This window comes from Aegilops tauschii, chromosome 1 (assembly GCF_002575655.3).
Source record: "Aegilops tauschii subsp. strangulata cultivar AL8/78 chromosome 1, Aet v6.0, whole genome shotgun sequence".
Lineage (NCBI taxonomy): Eukaryota > Viridiplantae > Streptophyta > Magnoliopsida > Poales > Poaceae > Aegilops > Aegilops tauschii.
The window spans coordinates 10516563-10539448 of record NC_053035.3 but is presented as its reverse complement, the minus strand read 5'-3'; the positions used below and the strand labels follow the sequence as shown (position 1 = coordinate 10539448).

General features: G+C 47.9%; 1 protein-coding gene across 2 annotated transcripts; it reads right to left on the bottom strand.

The window, feature by feature from the left end:
• Window positions 1-6879: 6879 nt before the first annotated feature.
• LOC109742647 (aldo-keto reductase family 4 member C10) lies at window positions 6880-11402 on the bottom strand. Of its 2 annotated transcripts, XM_020301745.4 has the most exons (8): window positions 11174-11402; window positions 10911-10961; window positions 10408-10484; window positions 10192-10279; window positions 8584-8712; window positions 8440-8487; window positions 8086-8334; window positions 6880-7190 (listed from the first exon to the last, which is right to left on the bottom strand). In XM_020301745.4, the coding sequence occupies exons 1-8, from the start codon at window positions 11270-11272 to the stop codon at window positions 7107-7109; spliced, it is 825 nt and encodes a 274-aa protein (XP_020157334.1). In that variant the 5' UTR covers window positions 11273-11402; the 3' UTR covers window positions 6880-7106. The 2 variants fall into 2 exon arrangements, with proteins under 2 accessions (XP_020157334.1, XP_020157333.1); XM_020301744.4 differs by having other exon boundaries at window positions 8440-8712; window positions 11174-11400.
• Between the last annotated feature and the right edge of the window lie 11484 nt (window positions 11403-22886).

Here is a 22886-nt window from a genome sequence, read left to right as displayed (position 1 = left end):
AGATCGAGGAGTAAAAGATCCTAGTACCACCCAATGGCGACATGGGCCCGTAAGACACACAACCATTTAGTAAAAGTTTTGCAATGTCTAGACTCCACTTCGGCCAAGGAGTTGGAAAGGGGATTCCTACAGGCAGTCGACTCTGATACCAACTGGTGACGCCCCCGATTTAATCGTACACTAATCATGCACGCAAATGTGTACGATCAAGATCAGGGACTCACGGGAAGATATCACAACACAACTCTACAACATAAATAAGTCATACAAGCATCATAATACAAGCCAGGGGCCTCGAGGGCTCGAATACAAGTGCTCGATCATAGACGTGTCAGCGGAAGCAACAATATCTGAGTACAGACATAAGTTAAAAAGTTTGCCTTAAGAAGGCTAGCACAAAAGTAGCAACGATCGAAAAGGCAAGGCCTCCTGCCTAGGACCTCCTAACTACTCCTCGAAGCCGAACTCCATGTACAATCATCCTCGGGATCTTTACCTCCTGGACTCCAGCATCTGGTTATGACAACCAGGTGTAGAAAGGGGAAAAGAGGGAGAAAAGCAACCGTGAGTACTCATCCAAAGTACTCGCAAGCAAGGAGCTACACTACATATGCATGGGTATATGTGTAAAGGGCCATATCGATGGACTGAACTGCAGAATGCCAGAATAAGAGGGGGATAGCTAATCCTGTCGAAGACTACGCTTCTAGCCACCTCCATCTTGCAGCATGTAGAAGAGAGTAGATGGTAAGTTCACCAAGTAGCATCGCATAGCATAATCCTACCCGGCGATCCCCTCCTTGTCGCCCTGTCAGAGAGCGATCACCGGGTTATATCTGGCACTTGGAAGGGTGTGTTTTATTAAGTATCCAGTTCTAGTTGTCATAAGGTCAAGGTACAACTCCGGGTCGTCCTTTTACGGAGGGACACGGCAATTCGAATAGATAAACTTCCCTGCAGGGATGCACCACATAACCCAACACGCTCGATCCCATTTGGCCGGACACACTTTTTTGGGTCATGCCCGGCCGCGGAAGATCAACACATCGCATCCCCACCTAGGCACAACAGAGAGGTCAGCACGCCGGTCTAAATCCTATGGCGCAGGGGTCTGGGCCCATCGCCCATTGCACACCTGCACGTTGCGAATGCGGCCGGAAGCAGGCCTAGCGTAGCAGGCGTTCCAATCCAATCAGGCGCGCGCCACTCAGTCGCTGACGTCACGAAGGCTTCGGCTGATACCACGACGTCGAGTGCCCATAACTATTCCCGCGTAGTTGGTTAGTGCGTATAGACCAAATGGCCAGACTCAGATCAAATACCAAGATCTCGTTAAGCGTGTTAAGTATCCGCGAACGCCGACCAGGGCCAGGCCCACCTCTCTCCTAGGTGGTCTCAACCTGCCCTGTCGCTCCCCCACAAAGTAACAGTCGGGGGCCCTTAGGAACCCAGGCCCACCTCTACCGGGATGGAGCCACCTGTCCTTTCAGCCCCCTCATTAGAATCACTTGTGGTTACTCAACGAGCCGACCCGACTTTAGTCACCACATGTGTCATGTATATAAAGTATATAGTATATACCCGTGATCACCTCCCGAAGTGATCACGGCCCGATAGTATAGCATGGCAAACGGACAAGAGTGTAGGGCCACTGATGGAACATTAGCATCGTATACTAAGCAGTAGGATAGCAGGTAAGGGTAACAACTGTAGCAACAATGACAGGCTATGCATCAGAATAGGATTAACCGAAAGCAGTAAGATGCTACACTACTCTAATGCAAGTAGTATAGAGCAGAATAGGCGATATCTGGTGATCAAGGGGGGGCTTGCCTGGTTGCTCTGGCAAGGAGGGGGTCGTCGTCGACGTAGTCGATCATAGGGGACAACATCGGTCTCGGGGTCTACCGGAGAGAAGAGGGGGAAGAAACAGTAAATATAAAGCCAACATAGCATCACAAAGCATAACACGGCAATATGATGTGCCGGGTGTGACCTAACGTATGGCTACACGATATAGGTGAAGGGGGAATTCAACCGGGAAGGTGTTCCCGGTTCCGGACCTGTGTCAGTCAGATGACCGGAGGGGGAATGTTCCATGTTCAGCATGCTAAGGGCATGTGACAGATGAACGGACCGCGTATTCGAATTCGTTGGATTTTTCTGAGCAACTTTCATATAGAAAACATTTTCATCCGAGCTACGGTTTATTTTCTATGAATTTCTAAAGATTAAAGTATTTTCTGGAATTATTAATATTAACAGAAAAGGAATTATGACGTCAGCAGAGTGTCAGCATGACAGCAGGTCAATAGACCTGCTGACTGGTCAAACTGACCAGTGGGTCCCACCTGTCATAGACAGTGGATTAACATCACTTTAAACTAACTAAAAAGAGGTTAATTAACAGCTGGGCCCCACATGTCAGTGACTATTTAGCTTAACTAATCATTTTTATTTAGAAAACGTTTATTTAACAAAATATGCAATGGGGCCCGCGTGTCAGTGACACTGTGTGCCCAGTCAGCAAAGTTGACCACGGTCAACGTGGTCAACTGGGGCCAGGGGGCCCACGGACAGTGACCCAGAGGCGGGCCCCAGGTGTGCCACATCGGCGGCGTCGGGGTTTCGCCGCCGGCGACCAAAACAGCGGCGGGGCTCGCCGGACTTCGCCGGGAATCGCGCACAGGGGGTCTTTTGGCCCGGGACTTGGCGCGTTCGAACGAGGAGATCCCGCCGCGTCGCATGGTGAGGCCGGCCGGAGCTGGAGCTGCCGGAAACGGCGTCGGCGACGAGTGGAGGCAGTGGTGGCGTTCGGGACCTCGTCGGGATCGCGCTACGGGGGTCGACGAGGTGGGCAAGCGGCACGGGCGGCCTCGGCGAGCTGCACTGAGCACATTCCCGTGCTTAGACGAGCATGGCAACGACGACGGCCAGCTGCTCGGCGGAGCCGAGCTCGACCATGGCGGCGCGGTGGCTATGGTAGCGCAAGAGGCCAGGGGAGCGAGGGGAGAAGAAGAGGGGCTCACCGCGCGGCGCAAGAAAGGCCCTCAACAGGTTAGGAGCGCAGGGGAAGGCCGAATCGACGACGGATGCGTCCGGCGACCCGGGGAGGAAGAAGACGGGGATCCGGTGTTGCAGGGCTTGCCAGCTCGCGTTCGAGGCCGTAGTCGACGTAGCGGAGCGCGGCGGAGCGGCTGGTTACGTCGGAGGAGCACGAGGGAGGCGGTCGCCGCGGTGATACGTGGTGGGACGGCGGCGATGGCGCTCGGGTGAGGCGGGCGAGCAAGACAGAGAGGGGGGGAGCGTGTGGATCTGGGAGGCGAGAGAGGGGAGTGGAGGTGCCCGAGGCGTCGCTGGAGGTGGAGGCCTTATCCTCTCGCGGCGATCCCGGCGAGGCGATCCGGCGGGGTCTCGCCCCTGTAGCGATGCGGTCGCTGGAACAGGGAAGACGACCGGGGAGGGGGAGTTGGGCTGGCTGGGCTGGGTCGGTTGGCTGGGTGGGCCGAAGCCCAAGTGGGGCAGGGGGGCTTCTGTTTTATTTTATCTTTTTGTTTTGTATTTCCTATTTCTTCTTTTTATTTTTATTTTTCTGTTCTGTTATATTTTAGATACACATTGTTTTTAGCTTAGAAAAAAATGATAACAACTCCTAAATTGATGTTTGAGAACCACCCACTGCCATCAATGTTTTACCCCGAAATAAATTACTTTAGAATTTTATTAATCCAAAAAGGTATTCACTTAATTGTTTTGCTGAAGTTCTAATCACTTTAGAGTAATTAATTATTTTATAAAAATGTTGTTTCTCCACCAATACTATCGATGATTTAATTGTCACAATAAGAACATTTTAGTTTTGAGAATTGAAAACTTTTATTGTTTGACTTTAATTCAAATTTGAATTTGGATCGGTTCTGAACTAACACGAGATTACCAACAGTAATCGTGGTGACGTGGCATCATACCAGAGGGTTACTGTAGCTTGATTACCCGGGCGTCACAGGTGGCTACGTGGTAACGCAAAGCTAGCAAAGCAGGTTCCTGCTACTGAGGAGCAGAAGTGGCTCATTGAGCCCACGGGGAAAGAGTAAGTGCCACTTTATAATAATTTCATTATTTTGCTTGTCACATGCTCATTCCGGTTGTTATTTATTTTGCTTGTCACATGCTAATAGTTCATTCTTTTGCAGCACCTGGATATATTCTAAAGGGGTCCGTATTCCCAACGGCCTCATCACCGTCTTGCTGAAGTTATACTGGCCGGGGTTGTACTGTCCGGATCCAGTCAGGCACCCGGACCGTCGGGTTTTGGCCACGAGCTGGGACCACTAGGAAGCAGCCCTCCACGCGGACCATGAGACCCATGCCAAGGCCGTGATCACTACTTTCTGGCTTAGTTCTCTTCAGAAGCACAAGTCCATTCTAGTTTCATGAATGATTTAACTCATGGCTTCTTCCATTCTTGTTTCATGCATGATTGTAGAAATTCTATCGAGTTCTTCCGAAGCACAGGGCCAGAGCGGACCAGATCGTGATGCGCCAATGCAAGAAGAAGGCCCGCCAGATGCAGTATGATGTGCGCTATGTGGCCATCTCGACAAACTACCACGACTATCTTAGTGTGAAGATGACTAAGGAAGAAGCGCGGAGGATGGGCATTACCTTGGACAGGGACGAGTTCTTGGCGGTAAGTATAAAAGATTTTTCATTATGCTTTCATTACCTTGTGGTACATTCACCGTTTCGTGTTGACATGCCATTATGCTTTCATTATGTAGGTGTGTCCAAATTGGTGTTATGGAAAAGACGAGTCCTGGGCGACATTGGTGGATCTTTGGTGTGATGAGGCTGGAGCCTGGGCGGCTATGAGAATAAACAACAAGGCTAACCGAGGGAAGGAGGGAGTACATGCTCAGGGAAACCGAAACCACTATCTCACAAGGCAGTTAATGTATGACTAACCCTATTAAACATTCGTCGTCTTCTATTTACCATCACTTTCTTATGTATGACTAACCTCTGTTTGGTGGTGCAGGAGGAGAAACTGAAGCGGCCGCTCTCACACATGCAGGCGTGGGAGATCGCCTATACGCGGAAGGACCCCAAGCCTGGAGAGCCCAAGTACTACGGCAAGAAGACCGCGGGGAGGAAGAAGGCCTACTCCGAAGGGTATCTGAAGTTACATCCTTACACACCTGACCCCATTGCGGCGGATCTGGACGACAGGGTGGTGGTGGGCATGGGGCCGAACGAGCACGGTCGGGAGGCGGTTCTCGATGCTGTGATCACTCCTACTATCTCCTACACACAGCTCCGTTGGATCGACCCGAGCCTGAGCCAGCGCACGAGCACGCCAGTGACCAGTGCACAATCACAGTCCCTCTTTCAGGAGCGGCAATCTGTAAGTATTTTCCCTCTTATCTTCATTGCTCATTTTATTTTCCGCATTTAGTAGTTTCATGAGTTCCATCATGTCATACCGTAGGCCTACCTGGAGTACACACGCCAGGAGACCATGGCGTGGCACGAGAGGCTTTATGCATACCATGAGCAGAGGGATCGCCAGATGCCGCACGCTTTTCAGGAAATGGCGGCCGGCAGGTGTCCTCAGTTGCAACCAGCACAATGTCCTCCAGCACAACCAAGGCTGCTGACCTTTGAGGAGTTTGTGGCACAGAACGCTGGCCCCTCGCCGGTTAGTTCATCCCCAATCTATTCACCCAAAGCATATCATGCCTTTCAACACAGTCATATATCCCGTTAATATGTCTTTTCAACATCCAGGGAACAGGTGGATCTACTGTTGGCGATGGTCTTCGCAGCACTCCCGAGTCACGGAGCCCGACCACTCCGATCCACGGAGGCGGAGGCGGAGGTGGAGGCAGTCTTGGCGGTAGCGCTACCGCTAGCAGTGACGACTTGGGCTTCAGCGGTCTTGGTGGTGACAACCTCCGCGGTGCTCGACGTCCTGGCGCTTAAGCCTTTGGATCACATTGTGGCGGTCTTGGTGGTGATGATACTTATATGCTTGTGATGTTTCTTATTGTTGTTTGTGAGATTCTTATATGCTTGGTGGTGATGATACTTATATGCTTATGCTTTGCGATGCTTCTTATGATGTGTGATGATGAATTTGTTGTGTGATGCTGTTGGGCCAGCTGTTATGTGATGCATATATTTGTTGTGTGATGCTGTATATATTCAAATGAATTGAGGTGAAACAAAGCAGAAAAAAGAAAAAAAAAACAGACAGAAACTATGCCGAGCTGGCGTGAGCTCCCAGTGGTTGACACATGGCAGGTCTATGCCGACGGCCTAGCCGTCGGCATAGTTTGAAACTAAGCCGACGGCTAGGCCGTCGGCATAGACCTGCTTCAAGAATGCCCAGTTGCTGCCATGTGGCAGGGCTATGCCGACAGCCTAGCCGTCGGCTTAGTTTGAAACTATGCCGACGGCTAGGCCCTGCCCCAGGGGTGACGCCTGCTCGCCATGTGGCACGTCTATGCCGACGGCCTAGCCGTCGGCTTAGTTTCAAACTATGCGGACGGCTAGGCCGTCGGCATAGACATGCCACGTGACGAGCGGGCGTTGGTCAGCACTTGACGGCGGCCGCCGTTAGGCGATAACTTTGCCGACGGCCAGGGCCGTCGGCATAGATGTATGGACACCGTCGAGATAGGGCCTATGCCGACGGCCTTTCTATGCCGACGACCTTCCTGGCTACGCCGACGGCCCTATGCCGACGGGGGCCGTCGGCATAGGCCTGTCCCGGCGGCCAGTTAGGGCTATGCTGACGGCCCTAGCCGTCGGCATAGGGTGCGATTCCGGTAGTGAATCTCATCATTTTAGGGATCCCTGAGATCATCTTACAAAAGTTTCGTTCCCGGTTTCATTAATTATTAATCTGCAAATGCTCTCTTGTATCTCCGTAGTATACATGATCCATCTTCTGACTGCTCACGAGACGGTGATAATCACAGTTACATCACATGGAATGTTCACAGAGATTCCTGTTTCCGCACTCGATATAACTGAATTTAGCAGCCATGGCTGGAAAACCTTCACAGACATGTATTAGTTATTTTCGAAAAGGAGGATGACCCCTAAATTTCACCGTCCCAGAGCTCCTCGTGGGTCTTGTAAACGCTCTGTGGATTAATCATCATGTCGCCTCTCAGCAGCCTAGCCTGAAGACAATAAGATAAAAAAATGTCAGATGCGCTCACTTTTCCGAGTGAAAAGGTCTTAAAAGGGAAAAAAATTGGATGGAAATTAACAATGAATAAATGAATGGTCGAATGACGTTCTAGAAGTTTCTGCGACGCAGAAACTCACCCACTTCGTAAAACATTGGAATTGCATGCCACGGTATTATGATCGACGCTGCTACTGCTACTAATATACTTCTAGAAAAACAATTGATAACATGGGCTGATCGAGATGACTTATGCTTATCTTAGGTGGATCCATACCAAACTGGAGCTATTCACACTCCCTCTATGTTTATTTACTCTGCATATTAGGTTTGCCTGGAGTCAGGTTTTATGAACTTTCAACAAGTTTCTGGAAAACTATATTAACTTGTACACCACCAATTTAATATCATTGGATTCCTCCTTGAATATATTTTCACATCATATAGATTTGTTATTGTTAGTGTTCATATTATTTTCTACAGACTTGGTCAAGCTTTATAAAGTTTGACATAAGTAAAAGCTAATATGTGAGTGAACAATACGGAGGGAGTATTGAACAATATGGTTGTGCCCTATGCAGCTAGAAAAATGAACATCGGATATCGATAGTGTGAATTCAGTTCTACCCAAGCAAACTAATACTGCCATTTTAAGAGTGAATAAAACAGTTGTGCCCTTATTTGAATCCTATCATGATACACTGGTGTTTCAAGCTCCAAGAAGCACAAAAATGAACAAATGCTACTTAACCCTAGCAATTTAGAATGCTCCAAGAGATTTGTTCATTTGTCATCCTATAAAGATCTTTAGTTATCACCAATAAATATCAATACTTTATCCTCATTAAAGTATTGCTAAGGTTACTCGGTGCATATATGATATGTACCTGCTTAATCCCTGAGAACTTTGCAAGCATGTCAGCTGGAAATGTCCAATCATAAACATCAAGGTTTTGCTTTATCCTTTCTGGATTTGTACTCTTTGGTAGTACACCGTGGCCCATCTGAATGTTCCAGAGCAGAGCCACTTGTCCAGGTGTCTTCCCGAGTTTCTCAGCTATTGAGATGATTATTGGCTCTTCAAGGACATTACCATTCATCCAAGAAGTACCAGGTGAACCTAGTGGTGAGTAAGCCTGCAAAAAACATACAGGTGAGGAAAGAACAACCACAAAAAAGTGTACCGCAAAAGCAATCCAGCTTATTTAGTGGTAAATAACACAAAAGTTAATCAGACTTACACTAAGATGAACGCCAGTTGACTGACAAAAGTTGTGGAGCTTAGTTTGCTGCCAACAAGGATGACATTCCACCTGATTAACAGCAGGAGGTACACGAGCTACATCAAGCAAGTCACCCAACTTCTTTGATGAAAAGTTACTCACACCAATCGCGAGAGCTTTGCCAGCATCATGTAACTTTTCCATTGCCCCCCAAGTAGCAGGGATGTCAGGTGTAACATAGTTTTCAGGGCTGTGGTTTGTTCCCTTCTTGACACTAAATGGGCAGTGGATCTACAAAATACATGGAGGATCAGAGATTTTAACCGAACCATTTGTAAACATCATACTTAAAAGTTTCAACACGTAATCATTTAATGCTAAGCCGAAGGTACCAGAAGAATCTCTCGAACAACAAAAGAGATAAAACTCGTTGGACAAACATAATCTTTTTTGCAATGTATTCAAGATGCCAAAAATGAACAACAGAAGTTATCTTGAGACAATTAACAACTTGACACCGGAAATCATTAACACTATGTTAATCCATACCAAATATGATGGCAAAACGTATATGTATGTAATATGGTTAACTGAATAGACATAATTCAAGGAATAGGGCACATGTGTTAGAAAATGACACAGAACCATATGCCCAGTTTGCACATTATATAACATAGCAATAACACACGATAGACTAGCATGGATACATAATTTTGCCTTCAATTATGATTTAACATTTATGCATATAATATAGACCAAACAAGTGTTCAATTCCTGGTGAGGAAACTTTCTAGTTAAATGATAGAGAAAAGTATGTTTTTAGTCCCTTAAGTTCACCAAAAGTATATATTTGGTCCCTCAATTTTTTTTAGGAGATATTTCGTCCTTCAAGTTTCAAAAGCAGATAAATTTCGTCCTAATCCTGGTTTCTGTGGAAAACCACCCACGTGTCACCGGTTTTCTCTTTCCTCACATGCCTCGTTGGATGGGCCTTTTTTTCCTCATTATATCTCTTCTTCCCTACCCGAACACATCCACCACCAGCGCGTGACCTCCCTCCTCCTGGATGGCACCGCCGCACGGCGCCCCTCCTCCCCCAGTCAGTCACACCGCGGCTTGCTGCCGCACAAACTATCCCGTCCCCACGTCGTCACTGCTGCTTGGTGCTCGTCTTCCCCTACGGATGACATCGTCCCCTTGCACCACCTCATGCCGATGGTGTTGTCGCTCATCTAGTCGACGTGGTCAACGATGGCCACAACGCTCTCAGGCTCAAGTGCTCGGCGGGCCTCATCGGTTCGAAGCTTCCACACCGGATCCATGAAGTGCCGGCCTTGGCCCACGGCAATGACGGTGATGTGGTGCCGATCGAGTTCGTCGAGTTTCTCGGAAGCGTGAGTCATGTGTTGTCTCGGGGTCACGAGTGCGTGAACGACGTGGGAGCCGATGCTGAGCGGAACCAGCAGGTGGCAGTCAACGTGATGTTTCAGTCAAAACCGGGGACATATCATACTATTACTGCTTCGTTTCTGGTTTTGGATAAATTGTGTCTGGTTTTGAGATTTGTAGGACCAAATGTCTTCTAAAAATTTCCGACGGACCAAATGTATACTTTTGGTGAACTTGAGGGACCAAAAACATACTTTTCTCTAAATGATAACATACAAAAGTAGTGCCATCAGTACACATAAAAGCGAGATATTGATGATATAGAGAAGAGAATAGAGGAACTCGGGTACTGAAATATAATCGTAAATATGAGGTGCTCACAAGATAAAGATCCAAGTAATCAAGCTGTAAATCATTCAGGCTTTCATTTAGTGCCTCTGGCACATCTTCAGGAGCATGACAGTCATTCCTGAAAACATAAGGCATCCAAAGAAGTTAGATGAGAACGATTTAAAACATCAAATAGGCATCTGTATACTCGACTTGATCTGCCTCGATAGACAGAACTACTAAGATAACACCAGAGATTGGGGTTACCATAGCTTAGAGGTGATAAACAGATCTTCACGCTTCACTACCTCCTCTTCAAATAGCCTTTTCAGCGCCAAGCCGATCTGGAGAATGCAAATAATTGATATCAGCCTCCCACTACTCCAATTATTATGTAACATGAATCAAGACGATACAACAGGCAGCACATGTCTTAATGTATGAAGGGAGTAAATGCTGCTTGTCAGCTATGGATGCCATGTCAATCTGGCCACTGATGTTTCAAAATGGTCCTGAATTAACCCTTTATCTGAATCCTTGGCAGGTTCATTATAAGCCCATATCGCATAGTTAAATGTTGGAAAGAGATGGACAGAAGAAATTCCCAGTGTGATGTTATGTTGCTGTCTTGCTTTTCTTGTTGCGTTTGCAAGGGTAGCAGATAATACACACATTAAAAAAAAACAGACAGGACTAACCAAAAGCTGTTTTTTCACATTGGACTGAACAAAAAAAAAACTTTACAGATAGTTAGTTCACAGTGGTTTTACCTCCTTCTCATTGTGGTATTCTCTGGCGCAATCAATGTGCCGGTAACCGGCCTGCACAACCCAGAAGCAATTGAGAAATTATATACGATTGGCGATCTTGTCGAAGATAAAAACAAGGAAACAACACAGTACGAAGGGGTGGATAGAGGGGGCAAAAAACATGCCATCGGGATGGTGAAGCTTGTTGCAAAAAATAAAAGATGGTGATTGGTGAAGCGAGTGGTGAGCAAAAAAATAGGAGGAGGTATGTGCAGACTGCAGACCTTGACGGCGGCGCCGACGACGCCGGGTTCAGCCTGCCAGGTGCCGAGCCCCACCGAGGGCATCTTCGCTCCCGTATTGAGCAGGAAGTGTCTCGCCATAGCCGCCTCTCTCTCTCTCTCTCTCTCTCTCTCTCAACAGGGGACTGGGGAAGCAGGAGAGCGGGTGGTTGTGATATGCAGGAGAGCGGGTGGTTGTGATATGCATCCGGTTTTGGCGCGCTCAACGCATTGACGAGAAGGAGATCATCACCACACCTGCCCCATTCTCTGTTTATTTGCTTGTCTTTCTTTTTCTCTAATTAGTTGGAACTTCGACATCTAGCTTGCGTTGTCCTGGTGACCTTTTGTATGTATAGTACTATAGTATAGGTATGATGTTTGTTTCGTAGTGTGGATTGAGATTCGGTGTTGATCTGATTTTAATTTGCAGAGAGCAAACTGATTATCAATACATGAGCTTTCCTCAGCGCCCCGTTCCCAGCGCACGGTGATCCCATCACCAATTCCTCTCTTCTTATCTGCGCGTGATCACTTCCAAGGCTTTGTCCATGTGCAGCCAATTTCGCGTCCCACTAAAATAAGTTATAGTGGGCATTGCTGTTGAGCCATCATGTTCCCATCTACTCCAAGTTTTTGCAGTGCTGTCGAGGAGCTCCGCGATGTACTTTGATTCCCTGCTAAACTTTCGTTGATTACTAGGACTTGGACCCCGTGCGCACAGCCTCTAGTCTTGGTCTTGTTCTTATAATAATACCAATTGCTCAATTTACTAAAGCAAATTAGGCAACTAGCGGATACACTCTTGCAGCCAAAGCGAGCTCCCCTTTTATCCATATCATCCATAGCTTCTTTACCTAAACAGCACCCACAATTTGCACACAAACCATTGTATATGGCGTTTCTTGCTTATTTCCCTTGACCTTTGAGTAATATAAGTTCCAATCCTCCTAACACACAAGCCCCAATATTTAAGATAAATTTGTTGGGACTTGCACAGATAGCCCACTTTGAAAACAAGTCATCTTCCTAACCAACAAAACGGTCGATGCATCCACATGTTTTAACTTGCACACATGATGACCGTAAGTATGCAAGGGATATATTTTTTTGGATAAAGGGCGTATTTTATTGACACATAATATAGTATCGAGGGCTAAAATCATAATCAGCACACATCTGATCTCTGCATAGGTTCCTGCACACTGCAGCCAACACTAACACACATGCTAGCAAAGAGCTAAGTCATAAAAGACCGAAGCTATGCCAAGGCGAAGAGAGAAAAAGAAAAAAAGCCTCAAGAGATCAAAACAGCAGCGATCGATGATATGCAACAATGACCCTCAACACCATTTGTATTTTGACAACACAATGAGTACGAGAAAGGTTTTCCAAAAGCAATGCCTAGATCCAACCTTCGAAGGCCAAATCATGAGTTTCTACTTGGAAGATCAAGTCCGAGCAAATTTCAACCAATGCCTTCAATAAGGTAACAACGGAAAAAAAAAAACACCGTCATTGCCGGGTATGACAAACCTAGGGTTTTCTTCATGGAGCTCGAGATCGGGTACTCCAAAAAGCACCACAAATCAGAGTCATCATATGCCATCTCCTCCACTTTTCACGCCCCGATAACACAACGGACGTAAACTTTGACGAGTGAGGAAGGCCATGCACCGCCAAAATCCTGAGTTTGGGACGCTCTAGCTTTCTTGCACCATCCTCGCAAGTGGCAGCGATGACCGATCTGCATGAGACGAAATCACCACATGCCGCCACTACCTTCGCCGTCCTTGCTCGTGGCAGCAGACCGACGTGGAGGACATGGGCGCCGTCATGCATCGCCGTTACCGATTCAGATCACGAACCTTGCCGGATGAAGGTCCAGATCCGTACGAGCTTTTGGCACCCACCGTCCAGCCGATTATCCGTCCCCGAAGGTAGTGCCACGGCCAACAACGCCAAGCAGCGTGCAGACCAGATCGCTCGCGACGGCCACGGCATCTACTGCATGGCCACCACCACATCCCAGCATGCGGCAACATTTTATGCATGGCCACCGCCTCATCCCGCTGCCCCGACACCAATGAGGTGCCTCTGGAGGAGCACCAGCTCTCCAGATCAGGGGACATGGCGTTGCTGGATCTCCTACCTTTCCTCTGCTACTTGGGTGTCTGTTGAAAGTTGAAACCCGATGGCGTCAAGGATTGGGAAGGCACGCTACCACCCCTACCGGCCGCGAACTGCTGCCGCTGTTGCACAATAGCCACCTATATATATTGCGTCAAGCCATTTACTGTACATCACGATGCGCCGTCCAACAGCAAACCTGATGGATATATACAATAAGGTCTTCCAATCCATGCCTAAGAAATTAGATACGGCTCCTAGTTTCATTCTCCTATATATATTTGTACTACTGCTGCAGCATTAGGTGTGATTTTTTTGGTCCATGTGACGAGTCTCAGACCTGATGAAGTGTAATATGTTTTGTTCCCTTTCATAGATAGACAGGCATCGCACACACCCTATGGCAGCCAACTGATTTCATCTCGGATGTGGGCTTCACCGTGACTTGATTTCTTATCTCCTGGCAACGGTAATGTGTGCATTCAGGCATCGCAGTAGGCTTGCCAGGCCCAGGGACACAACATGGACAAAGGCACGCGCTGTTGTTATCAGCACTGGACATGCGTAGATGAGGATCTGCACGAGCGGTACGTCATGTCGAAGGGGCCAGCAGAGGAGGACTCAACGACGGTTGCGGCGCCAGTCGACGAGGGGTACAAGGTGCCGATGTCGACCGCGGTTGTCGGATTAGATGAAGTGGTCGGGGAAGATGACGGCGACGCTGACGATGACCTATGCTGGACATGATCATATTTATTGCCATGCATGACACAAAGTAGAATAGCATTTAACATGAAACAATATCTACCTATGTTACCCTAACCCCCTCTTTCCTCTTTAATTCTCTCCCACATCAGCATGTTTGCTATTCCCGAGTGCATTATACCGGCTAAGATATCACCACTATAGCCAGCCTCAGCCCCCCCCCCCCCCCACAAGCGCTAGTCGCCGGAATATAATTCTTGAGCCTGTGTGCACATGTTGTGGCGCTGCGGTCCCGCCGTTTCATCGATGGACCCCAGTGCAGAAGCTAAGGTCAAACACGTGTCTCCCTCGGCCCGTTGTAGTTGACAGGAGAAATGGTGGGTCACATAGAGATGTTGTTGATGTGGTGAAGTTCTTCCCAACCCTTAGTGGCTTAGATCGAAATATGCAAGTTTGAGTGGTAGTTTTCGAATATGCTACTTCGACAGTGCCACGGACGGCTTTGCCATTGTAATAATAACTGATATTTCTATCTAGCTTGTTAAGTTCATGACAATCAATATTGTAATCATATATTCCGATCGATTGCTTGCCTCACTACATTTCTTCAGTTAATTGTTAGAGGGCAGTAATCACTACAAGAATAACTCTCGCAGACTTGGTTACTTGCCGTTGTTGATGGGCTCGTTCTAGGCCGCAGAGTCCCTACACTTCTCTCGGCACCTCTCTTCTCCTAAAATCACTGAGAGCTCCTAGTTGACACCCGTGTGCATCAACTAGGAGTCACTTTGCAGACGCCAATCCCAAATACGCAGGCCCACTTTGCATGTGTGCCATATTTTACGTTATTTTTTCCTTTTTTTATTTCGCAAACACCATTCAAATTCATGAATAATTTCTAAAACTGTGAATATTTTTCGAAATCTTGAACATTGTTCTGAAATCATGAACATTTGTTTGAATTTGTAAAAAAAAAATCACTAACTCGTGAACATTCTTAGAATAGGGGAACATTTTGACCAAATTTTCGAACATTTTTTTGGAAGTGATGAACATTTTTATACTCGTAAATATTTTTTTGAATAGCCGACTATTGTTTGAGTTTTTTAAAAGAAAAATTAAATTACTAACATTTTGTTTTGTTGATGCACATGTGATTGAAATGCATGAATTGTTTTTGAATCAGCGAATATTGTTTGAAGAGATGAAAAATTTCTGGACTTTTGGTACTTATATGAGATTTGCGAAGAATTTTTTAAAATTTCTGACTTTTTAGTTCACAAATATGTTTTTATTTCGCAACTAATTGCTGAATATTACAAATATTTTATGATTTCCCAGATATTTTTTGAATTTACGAACATTTTATGATTTATTGAACACCCTTTCATAAAATTTTCAAATTTTTCAGAAGTTGAACCTTTTGTGAACTCACAAATTATTCTAAAACCATATCTGAAAAGAGTAAGGGAAAATTTACCCCGCCTGGACATTTGTAGTCATGGATCCTAGCCAGCAGCGCCTGTGAGATGCGTTACTGGGTTCATTTGAATATGCGAACATTTTATGAGTTCCCAAACAAATTTGTTTCTTTTAATTCATGAATATTTTTCGATTTCATATTTTTAGACATTTCGCATTATTTGTAATCTGTTTTTTTTTGAAATCCCAAATTATTTTAAACCTATATTTGAAAAGAGATGAACTTTTCTGGAATTTTGGTAGCTTATTTGAGATTTGCGAACAATTTTTGATTTTTTAAATTCACAAAAAGAAAATTTCAAACAATTGTTCAAAATTACAAACATTTATGATTTCCAAACTTTTTGAATTTACGAACATCTCATGATTTCTTGACCATCCTTTTCTAAATTTTGCAATTTTGACAAAATTTTGACCTTTTTTGAACTCATGAATTATTTTAAAAACCATATCTGAAAAGAGAAATGGAAAAATTATCCGGCCGCACATTTGTCATCGACGACCCTGGGATGCTTTACCGGGTTCATTTTGAATATGCGAACATTTTCTGAGTTCCCAAACAAATTTGTTTCTTTTAATTCATGAATATTTTTTGATTTCACATTTTTAGAAATTTCACATTTTTTCTAAATTTGGATTTTTTGAAATATCAAATTATTTTAAAACTATATTTGAAAAGAGATGAACTTTTCTGGAATTTTGGTAACTTATTTGAGATTTGCGAACACTTTTTTAATTTTTAAATTCAAAAAAAATATTTCGCAAACTATTGTTCAAAATTACAAACATTTTATGATTTCCAAACATTTTAAATTTACGAACATCTCATGATTTCTTGACCATCCTTTTCTAAATTTTGCAATTTTTATAAAATTTTGACCTTTTTTGAACTCACGAATTATTTTAAAACCATATATGAAAAGAGAAAAGGAAAAATTATCCCACCCGGACATTTTTCGTCGTGGACCCTGGCGGGCAGCACCCGTGGGATGCTTTACCGGGTTCATTTTGAATATGCGAACATTTTATGAGTTCCCAAACAATTTTTTTGAATTCACGTATATTTTATGATTTTACATTTTTGAAAAATTCAGCATTTTTTCTAAATTTGGAACTTTTGTGAAATCTCAAATTATTTTAAAACTATATTTGAAAAGAGAAAAGGAGGAGAAGAAAAAATAGTAAAAACCCCAAAGAAAGAAAAACAAAACGAAAAGAAACTGAAAGAAAATAGATCTGCCGAATGACTTGACCCATTTTGGCTTCAGCAAAGCCTCCCCTATTTGCCACCGGCAGGACAGCATATAGGATCTGCCAGTTAAGGGTACTTTTTTAAAAGAGCAATTTCATCTTCTTTGGTTATAACAAGTGGCACATTGCATATATTGTGAAGATGCACATCTCTCACTCTTGTATTCAAGAAACCGAAAGATTGCATCTTCACAATATATTTACTCAGCTCAGCATGGTCTGAATTAGATCCTCAAGCTGCTTGTTTGACCGGTTTACACAAGCTCAATTCAGTACTAGTTATTGTCAAACTGTTATTGTCATTGTAAAGCTACTTAGATCGATCCAGCATTGGTTACTGTGAACCGTTTAGACACAATGATAAGATTTATGGGTTATTGTCTCTTCACGAATAATAAAGAAGATTTGTGGAGTAGTCTTTCCTTATCAAATTAATGAATTATAGTGAACATTAGACTTTTATAAGGCCAAACTTTGTAAACTTTGAATAAGTGTATGCAAAAATATAAACATCCCAAAATAAAAACTTGGTCAAGTCAAATTCATTTTTTTTCCTATCCTACCTGTTAATATTTTCCAGAATATAGCAGATTCGTCTCTCCGTCTCCAGCCACCATGTACCTCGCTGCCTCCGGCTTCCTCGTAGTCGCATCCGAATCGCTGCCCATTTAGATCATGGGTGCTCACCAACACAACGCTTCCCTGACCACCATCGCCTTCTTCACCGGCCTCGGCATCCTCTTCAACCTCATCACCATCTCTGCGTTGCATGGCCTTCACCTGAGAAGGTAGCCCATTTGGCGACTGTTCCAGTGTGGATAGAATCCAGAAATAGACATCACTACATGTATACTACCTTTTTGGCGACCGTGAGCTGTTTAGACACACTACTGATAAGATTTATGGGTTATTATATTTTCATGAATACTAAAGAAGAATTGGAGAGTAGCAATTCCTTATCAAATTAATGAATTATAGTGCGTATTACTCTCTCTGTAAACTAACATAAGGCGTTTAGATAACTAAAGTAGTGATCTAAAATGGAGTAGGACGTTTTGGAGCTCGGCCTCCATGCATGGAGGCCAATTTTTTTAAACTTTTTTTCAAAAATCAAACTCCTCAGTTTCGAAACAAAATCTAAAAAATTGTAAAAGTATACCAGCATGTCATGTGTAGGTTTTTTCAAATTTCAGGATGAACTACATTGAAATTTGAGCTGTGCAAAAAAAATATCAAGGATTCTGAGGATGAATAGGGTGTGTACTACGAAAGGCACATATTTGTTTTTTGTTGTGTAGCACTCGTTTTAACGTATTTTGTCCACCGTGCACCACGCCGCCCCCGCGTCCGAATCACTGCCCCGACTGCTCCACTCACCGACCACCGGCTCCGTTCTTCCTCCTACACCCACTCCCACTTCCAACGCACGCACTCGCGCTGGGATCCATCCATCCATCCATGGAGCGCAGCCCCCATCACCACCGCTTGGAGGAGTCGGGTCGCCACGCAGCTCCAAGACCCCCAGCGCGCCTCCGGTCCCCAAGCGGTTCGGGGTCAAGCCCGGCCAGCAGGGCAGCGTCGCCTCGGCCTCGGCACCCGCGTCTTCTTCGCCGTAGGTTCGAACGCATCCCTTCCCTTCAATGAATCCCCGTCCAAATTTGACTATCCCCGATTGAATTCGTATTCGAATTTGGAATTGCTTGTGTCTCTCCAATCTGACGACAACATCTCTGTTCTAGGCAAGTACAGTACCTACGGTCTGTAGATTCAGCTGAACTGAGACCCGGTTTATTGACCTGGTTCCAACAAGAATGTGATGTGATGCACATCTGGATGAGTGAATTCCATTGTGCTCGCCCGTATGCTTATGCTTATTGTGGATTTTAGGTAGGCTTTATTTGATCACTTCTGCTTTGGTAGACCTCCTTAAACATATGGACGGCTTAGATTATTCGATATCCCTTCGTTTTTAAGGGCATTATGGTCATATTTGTAAAAGTGACTCGTCAACACGCACACTACATATATGTATTTTTACAGCCACGGTGCCGGCCAAAAAAAGGCGCATGGAGAGTCAAACCAGCTACCACTTGCTAAGAGCATCTCCAGCCGTTGGCCCCCTAGGAGGCGCTAAAAATCACCCCCTGGGGGCGCACCGGCGCAAAACGCGCGCTGGGGGCGTGATGCCATCCAGTCGCGGCGCCCACGGATTTTTGTGAAAATTAAAGTGCGGCACAAACATGGCGCAAATTCAATCATTTTCGGCGAGTTCATACATATTTCGGCAAGTTCAAACCAAATTCAACCAAACACGGCGAGAGTTCATACATATTTAAAATATTTTACAAAAAAGAAAAAAACACACTACTAGGCCCGCCGTCTCCCTCGCCTCGCCGCTCGTCGCCGTTCTACATGCCGAGGAGGCTGTAGAACCGCGTGTAGTCGCCACCGTCGTCGTCGTCGTCGTCGCCTCCGCCGTGGCCGCCGTCCCTGCTGCAACCCTCCCCCGGTTGGCACGGCGGGTTGGACGGTCCGGCGGCGTCCTCGTCGTCGTCGCTGTCGAGGATCACGACGTCGTGCTCGTCCTCGCGCCCACGCTTGCGGGCGGCGATCTCCTCCAAGGCCCGGCGCTGCCGGACCATCTCGTCACAGAGGTAGTCGTCGCGCGCCCACCGTAGGGCGTCCTCGTCGGAGTAGCCGCGCCGGGCTAGCTCCTCGTACTCCGGGGGGAGGCTGGGCTCCGGTTTGGGCGCGACGAGGACGAGGCGGCCAGAGGCGGGGTGGAGTCGGCGATGCGGACACCGGAGCTGCGGGTACAGCCTCCTCGGCATGTAGAACGGCGACGAGCGGCGAGGCGAGGGAGACGGCGGGCCTAGTAGTGTGTTTTTTTTCTTTTTTGTAAAATATTTTAAATATGTATGAACCGCGTGTAGTCGCCACCGTCGTCGTCGTCGTCGCCTCCGCCGTCCCTGCTGCAACCCTCCCCCGGTTGGCGCGGCGGGTTGGACGGTCCGGCGGCGTCCTCGTCGTCGTCGCTGTCGAGGATCACGACGTCGTGCTCGTCCTCGCGCCCACGCTTGCGGGCGGCGATCTCCTCCAGGCCCCGGCGCTGCCGGACCATCTCGTCACGGAGGTAGTCGTCGCGCGCCCACCGTAGGGCGTCCTCGTCGGAGTAGCCGCGCCGGGCTAGCTCCTCGTACTCCGGGGGGAGGCTGGGCTCCGGTTTGGGCGCGACGAGGACGAGGCGGCCAGAGGCGGGGGTGGAGTCGGCGATGCGGACACCGGAGCTGCGGGGTGCGCCGGCTGACAGGCGTGTCCTGGGGCTCCGGCTTGACGTGGCGGAGGCAGGGAGAGCCGGTCGACCGACCGGACGAGGAGGAGGACGCCCCGGGGTCCATGCGCCTCGGCGTCCATGAGCTCCCACGGCGGCGAGAGAAGGACGGGGGCTCGCGGTACTCCAGCCTCGGCGTGTTGCCGCCCTCGATGTACTCGAGGATGGCCTCCAGCGTGCGGCCGGGCACGCCCCACCATCGGCACCGCCCCTCGGAGTTGAGCCTGCCGGAGGGCACGACGCCGTTCGTGGCCTCGAGCTGCTCGGCGTGAAGGCGGCGGAAGTATGGCTCCCAGAGCGGGCTGTCGGGGACGTAGCGTGGCCCCTCCCTCGCCGTCCGCGGCAGGGAGGCGCGGATACGCGTGAACTCCGCACGCCGCGCCGCCACGGTGGGTGGTGGTGGCACCGGGACCCCGCCGGCGCTGATTCTCCACGCCCCGGGCACCCGCATGTCCGGCGGGACCGGGTACTCGGCCTCGAAGGGAGCCGAGCTTCGTCCTCGTGAAGGTGGCGGCGGCCGAAGCCGTTCGCCGCCGCGCCGTCGCCTGGGAATCGTTCGGCCATTTCTTTGAACTGGGACGGCGAGGGGAAAGGGAGGAAGGGGAGAGAGGGCGCGTCGGCGGTGGAGACTCTGTGCGTGCCACCGGCGCGCTGGGGTCGGCTTATATAGGCGGAGGCGCCGCGGGCACGCGTGGCCGCCGCGTCTACGCGTGGCATGCGCGGAGACGCGCGTCGTCACGCCTTCACTGCGCCGCCCATGAGGCATCAATGGCGGAGGTTGACCGGCGCGGCAGCGCGCGGCAGCTTTGGCATTGATGCACCACGGGAAACGAGGCGATGAGGACGACGAAGCGGCGAGAAGCGAGACGAGTCGCTGGCAAGGAGGGCCCGCGGTTCTTTCGCGCCAAAAACGATTCGCCCGGCGCCCCCGAGCGCCCCCCAGCACGCCGGGTTCGGGTTGGGTCGGCCGGCGCCAATTTCGGCCCGAGCCGGCGAAAATTGGGCCCTTGGGGGCGCGACTGGGCTGATGTTTTGGCGCCGGCAGCCGAAAAGTCGCCTGGGGGGCCTTGTTGAGGGCGCGGCTGGAGATGCTCTAAGGGGCACATTAGCAAACGTGAGCTAGCCACTACGGCCGGCATGCATGTAACAACAAATTCTACGTGTTTTGTTCTTTTATCGTGGGGCAGCCATGATTTGTTTTTGATTTATATCTGCACCGGACCGTGATATTTGTGTTGCGAGCATGTGTCACCGTTCAACGCAACCGGACGATAATCACGGCTGCATCCTTGGCCCGTTGATGCCTCGCCTGCCGCGCCACTTCCACTGCCGCATATGCCGCCTCGCCTGCCCCATCATTAAGTCGTCGCGTCGCTTCACTTGGCCTCGCATTCACACCGATGTGGCGCCTTCCAACCTCCTCCTGTCGCAGCCCTCGTCTATAAAAGTCGGGGCCGGCCAACCGTCGACGTCGCCCCCTCCTGCTCCTCCTCCTCGGTTCCCCGTCGCCCCTTATCTTCTCCATGGTGAGCTCCGGATCCGACAGCAGCGACAGTCGATCTTGGCCGTCGACTCTCTCGTGTCCGCAGGCGGAGTTGAGCCACTTCAGGTTGCTCGCTTCATTGTCGGCGTGGCTGCCGAAGGACTGGCACATCACCACCGATGGATACGTGACATTGGGACCTGGCGCAACACCGGAGCAGCTCCACTCCCACACAAAAATGAACGAATTTTGACAGCGAGCACGTTGCAACACGCCTGGCCTCTGTTTTATGATTTTTTTCACCAAGAAAACCATAAAAAATGCATAGAATGTCATAAATGAATGAAACTTGGCATGCATGTTGGCCATTTTGTTGAAACAATTTGGGTACGTATGGTGAAGATGAAAAAAACGTGCCCCGAGACTTGTCCTACCGGCATATCCAATGGTCCCGGTTGAACATGGTCTATTTGACATGCACGAAATGACACCAATTTTGCCAGCATGTGGGCATGCCCATGCAGCCCCCACGCAAAAATTGAACGAATTCGGACACCGAACGCACGTTGCATCATGGCCGTCCTATGTTTTAGGGATTTTTCACCAGGAAAACCGTAGAAAATGCATAGAATGCTAGAAATGAACGAAACCTGGCATGAATGCTGGCCATTGTGTGGAAAAAAATTGGGTACGTTTCCTGGAGGCAAAAAATATGCTTCGAGAATTGACCTACCGGCAGACCAGAACGACCTCGATTGAACATGTTATATCTGTTGCCATGCACGAAAATGACATCAAATTTTGCCAGCATGTGGGCATTGCCCTTGGCAGTCCCCCACGCAAAATTTGAACGAATTCGGACACCGACTGCACGTTGCTTCACGTTCGCCTGTGTTTTAGGCTTTTTTCAAGGAAAACCATAGAAAATGCATGAATTGGCGGAAGCCAACGAAACTTGGCATGCATTATTGCCATTATGTTTCTGTTGTGTGCAAAAAATTTGGGTCTGTTTGGTGGAGGTGAAAAAAAGTGCTTCGAGACTTGCCATACAAGAGATACCTAAAAGGTCCAAGTTGTACATGGTGTGTTTGGTGCCATGCATAAAACGACATAAAATTTTGCCAGCGGGTGGGCATGCCCATGGTAGCCCCCCACACAAAATTTGAACGAATTCGGACACCGAACGCACGCTGCATCACGTCCGGCCTGTGTTTAAGGTTTTTTCGCTGGGAAAACCCTGAAAAATGCATGAAATGTCAGAAACCAATGAAGCTTGGCATGCGTGTTTTCCATGGTGTTGCCGTTGTGTGGAAAAATATAGGGTATGTTTGGTG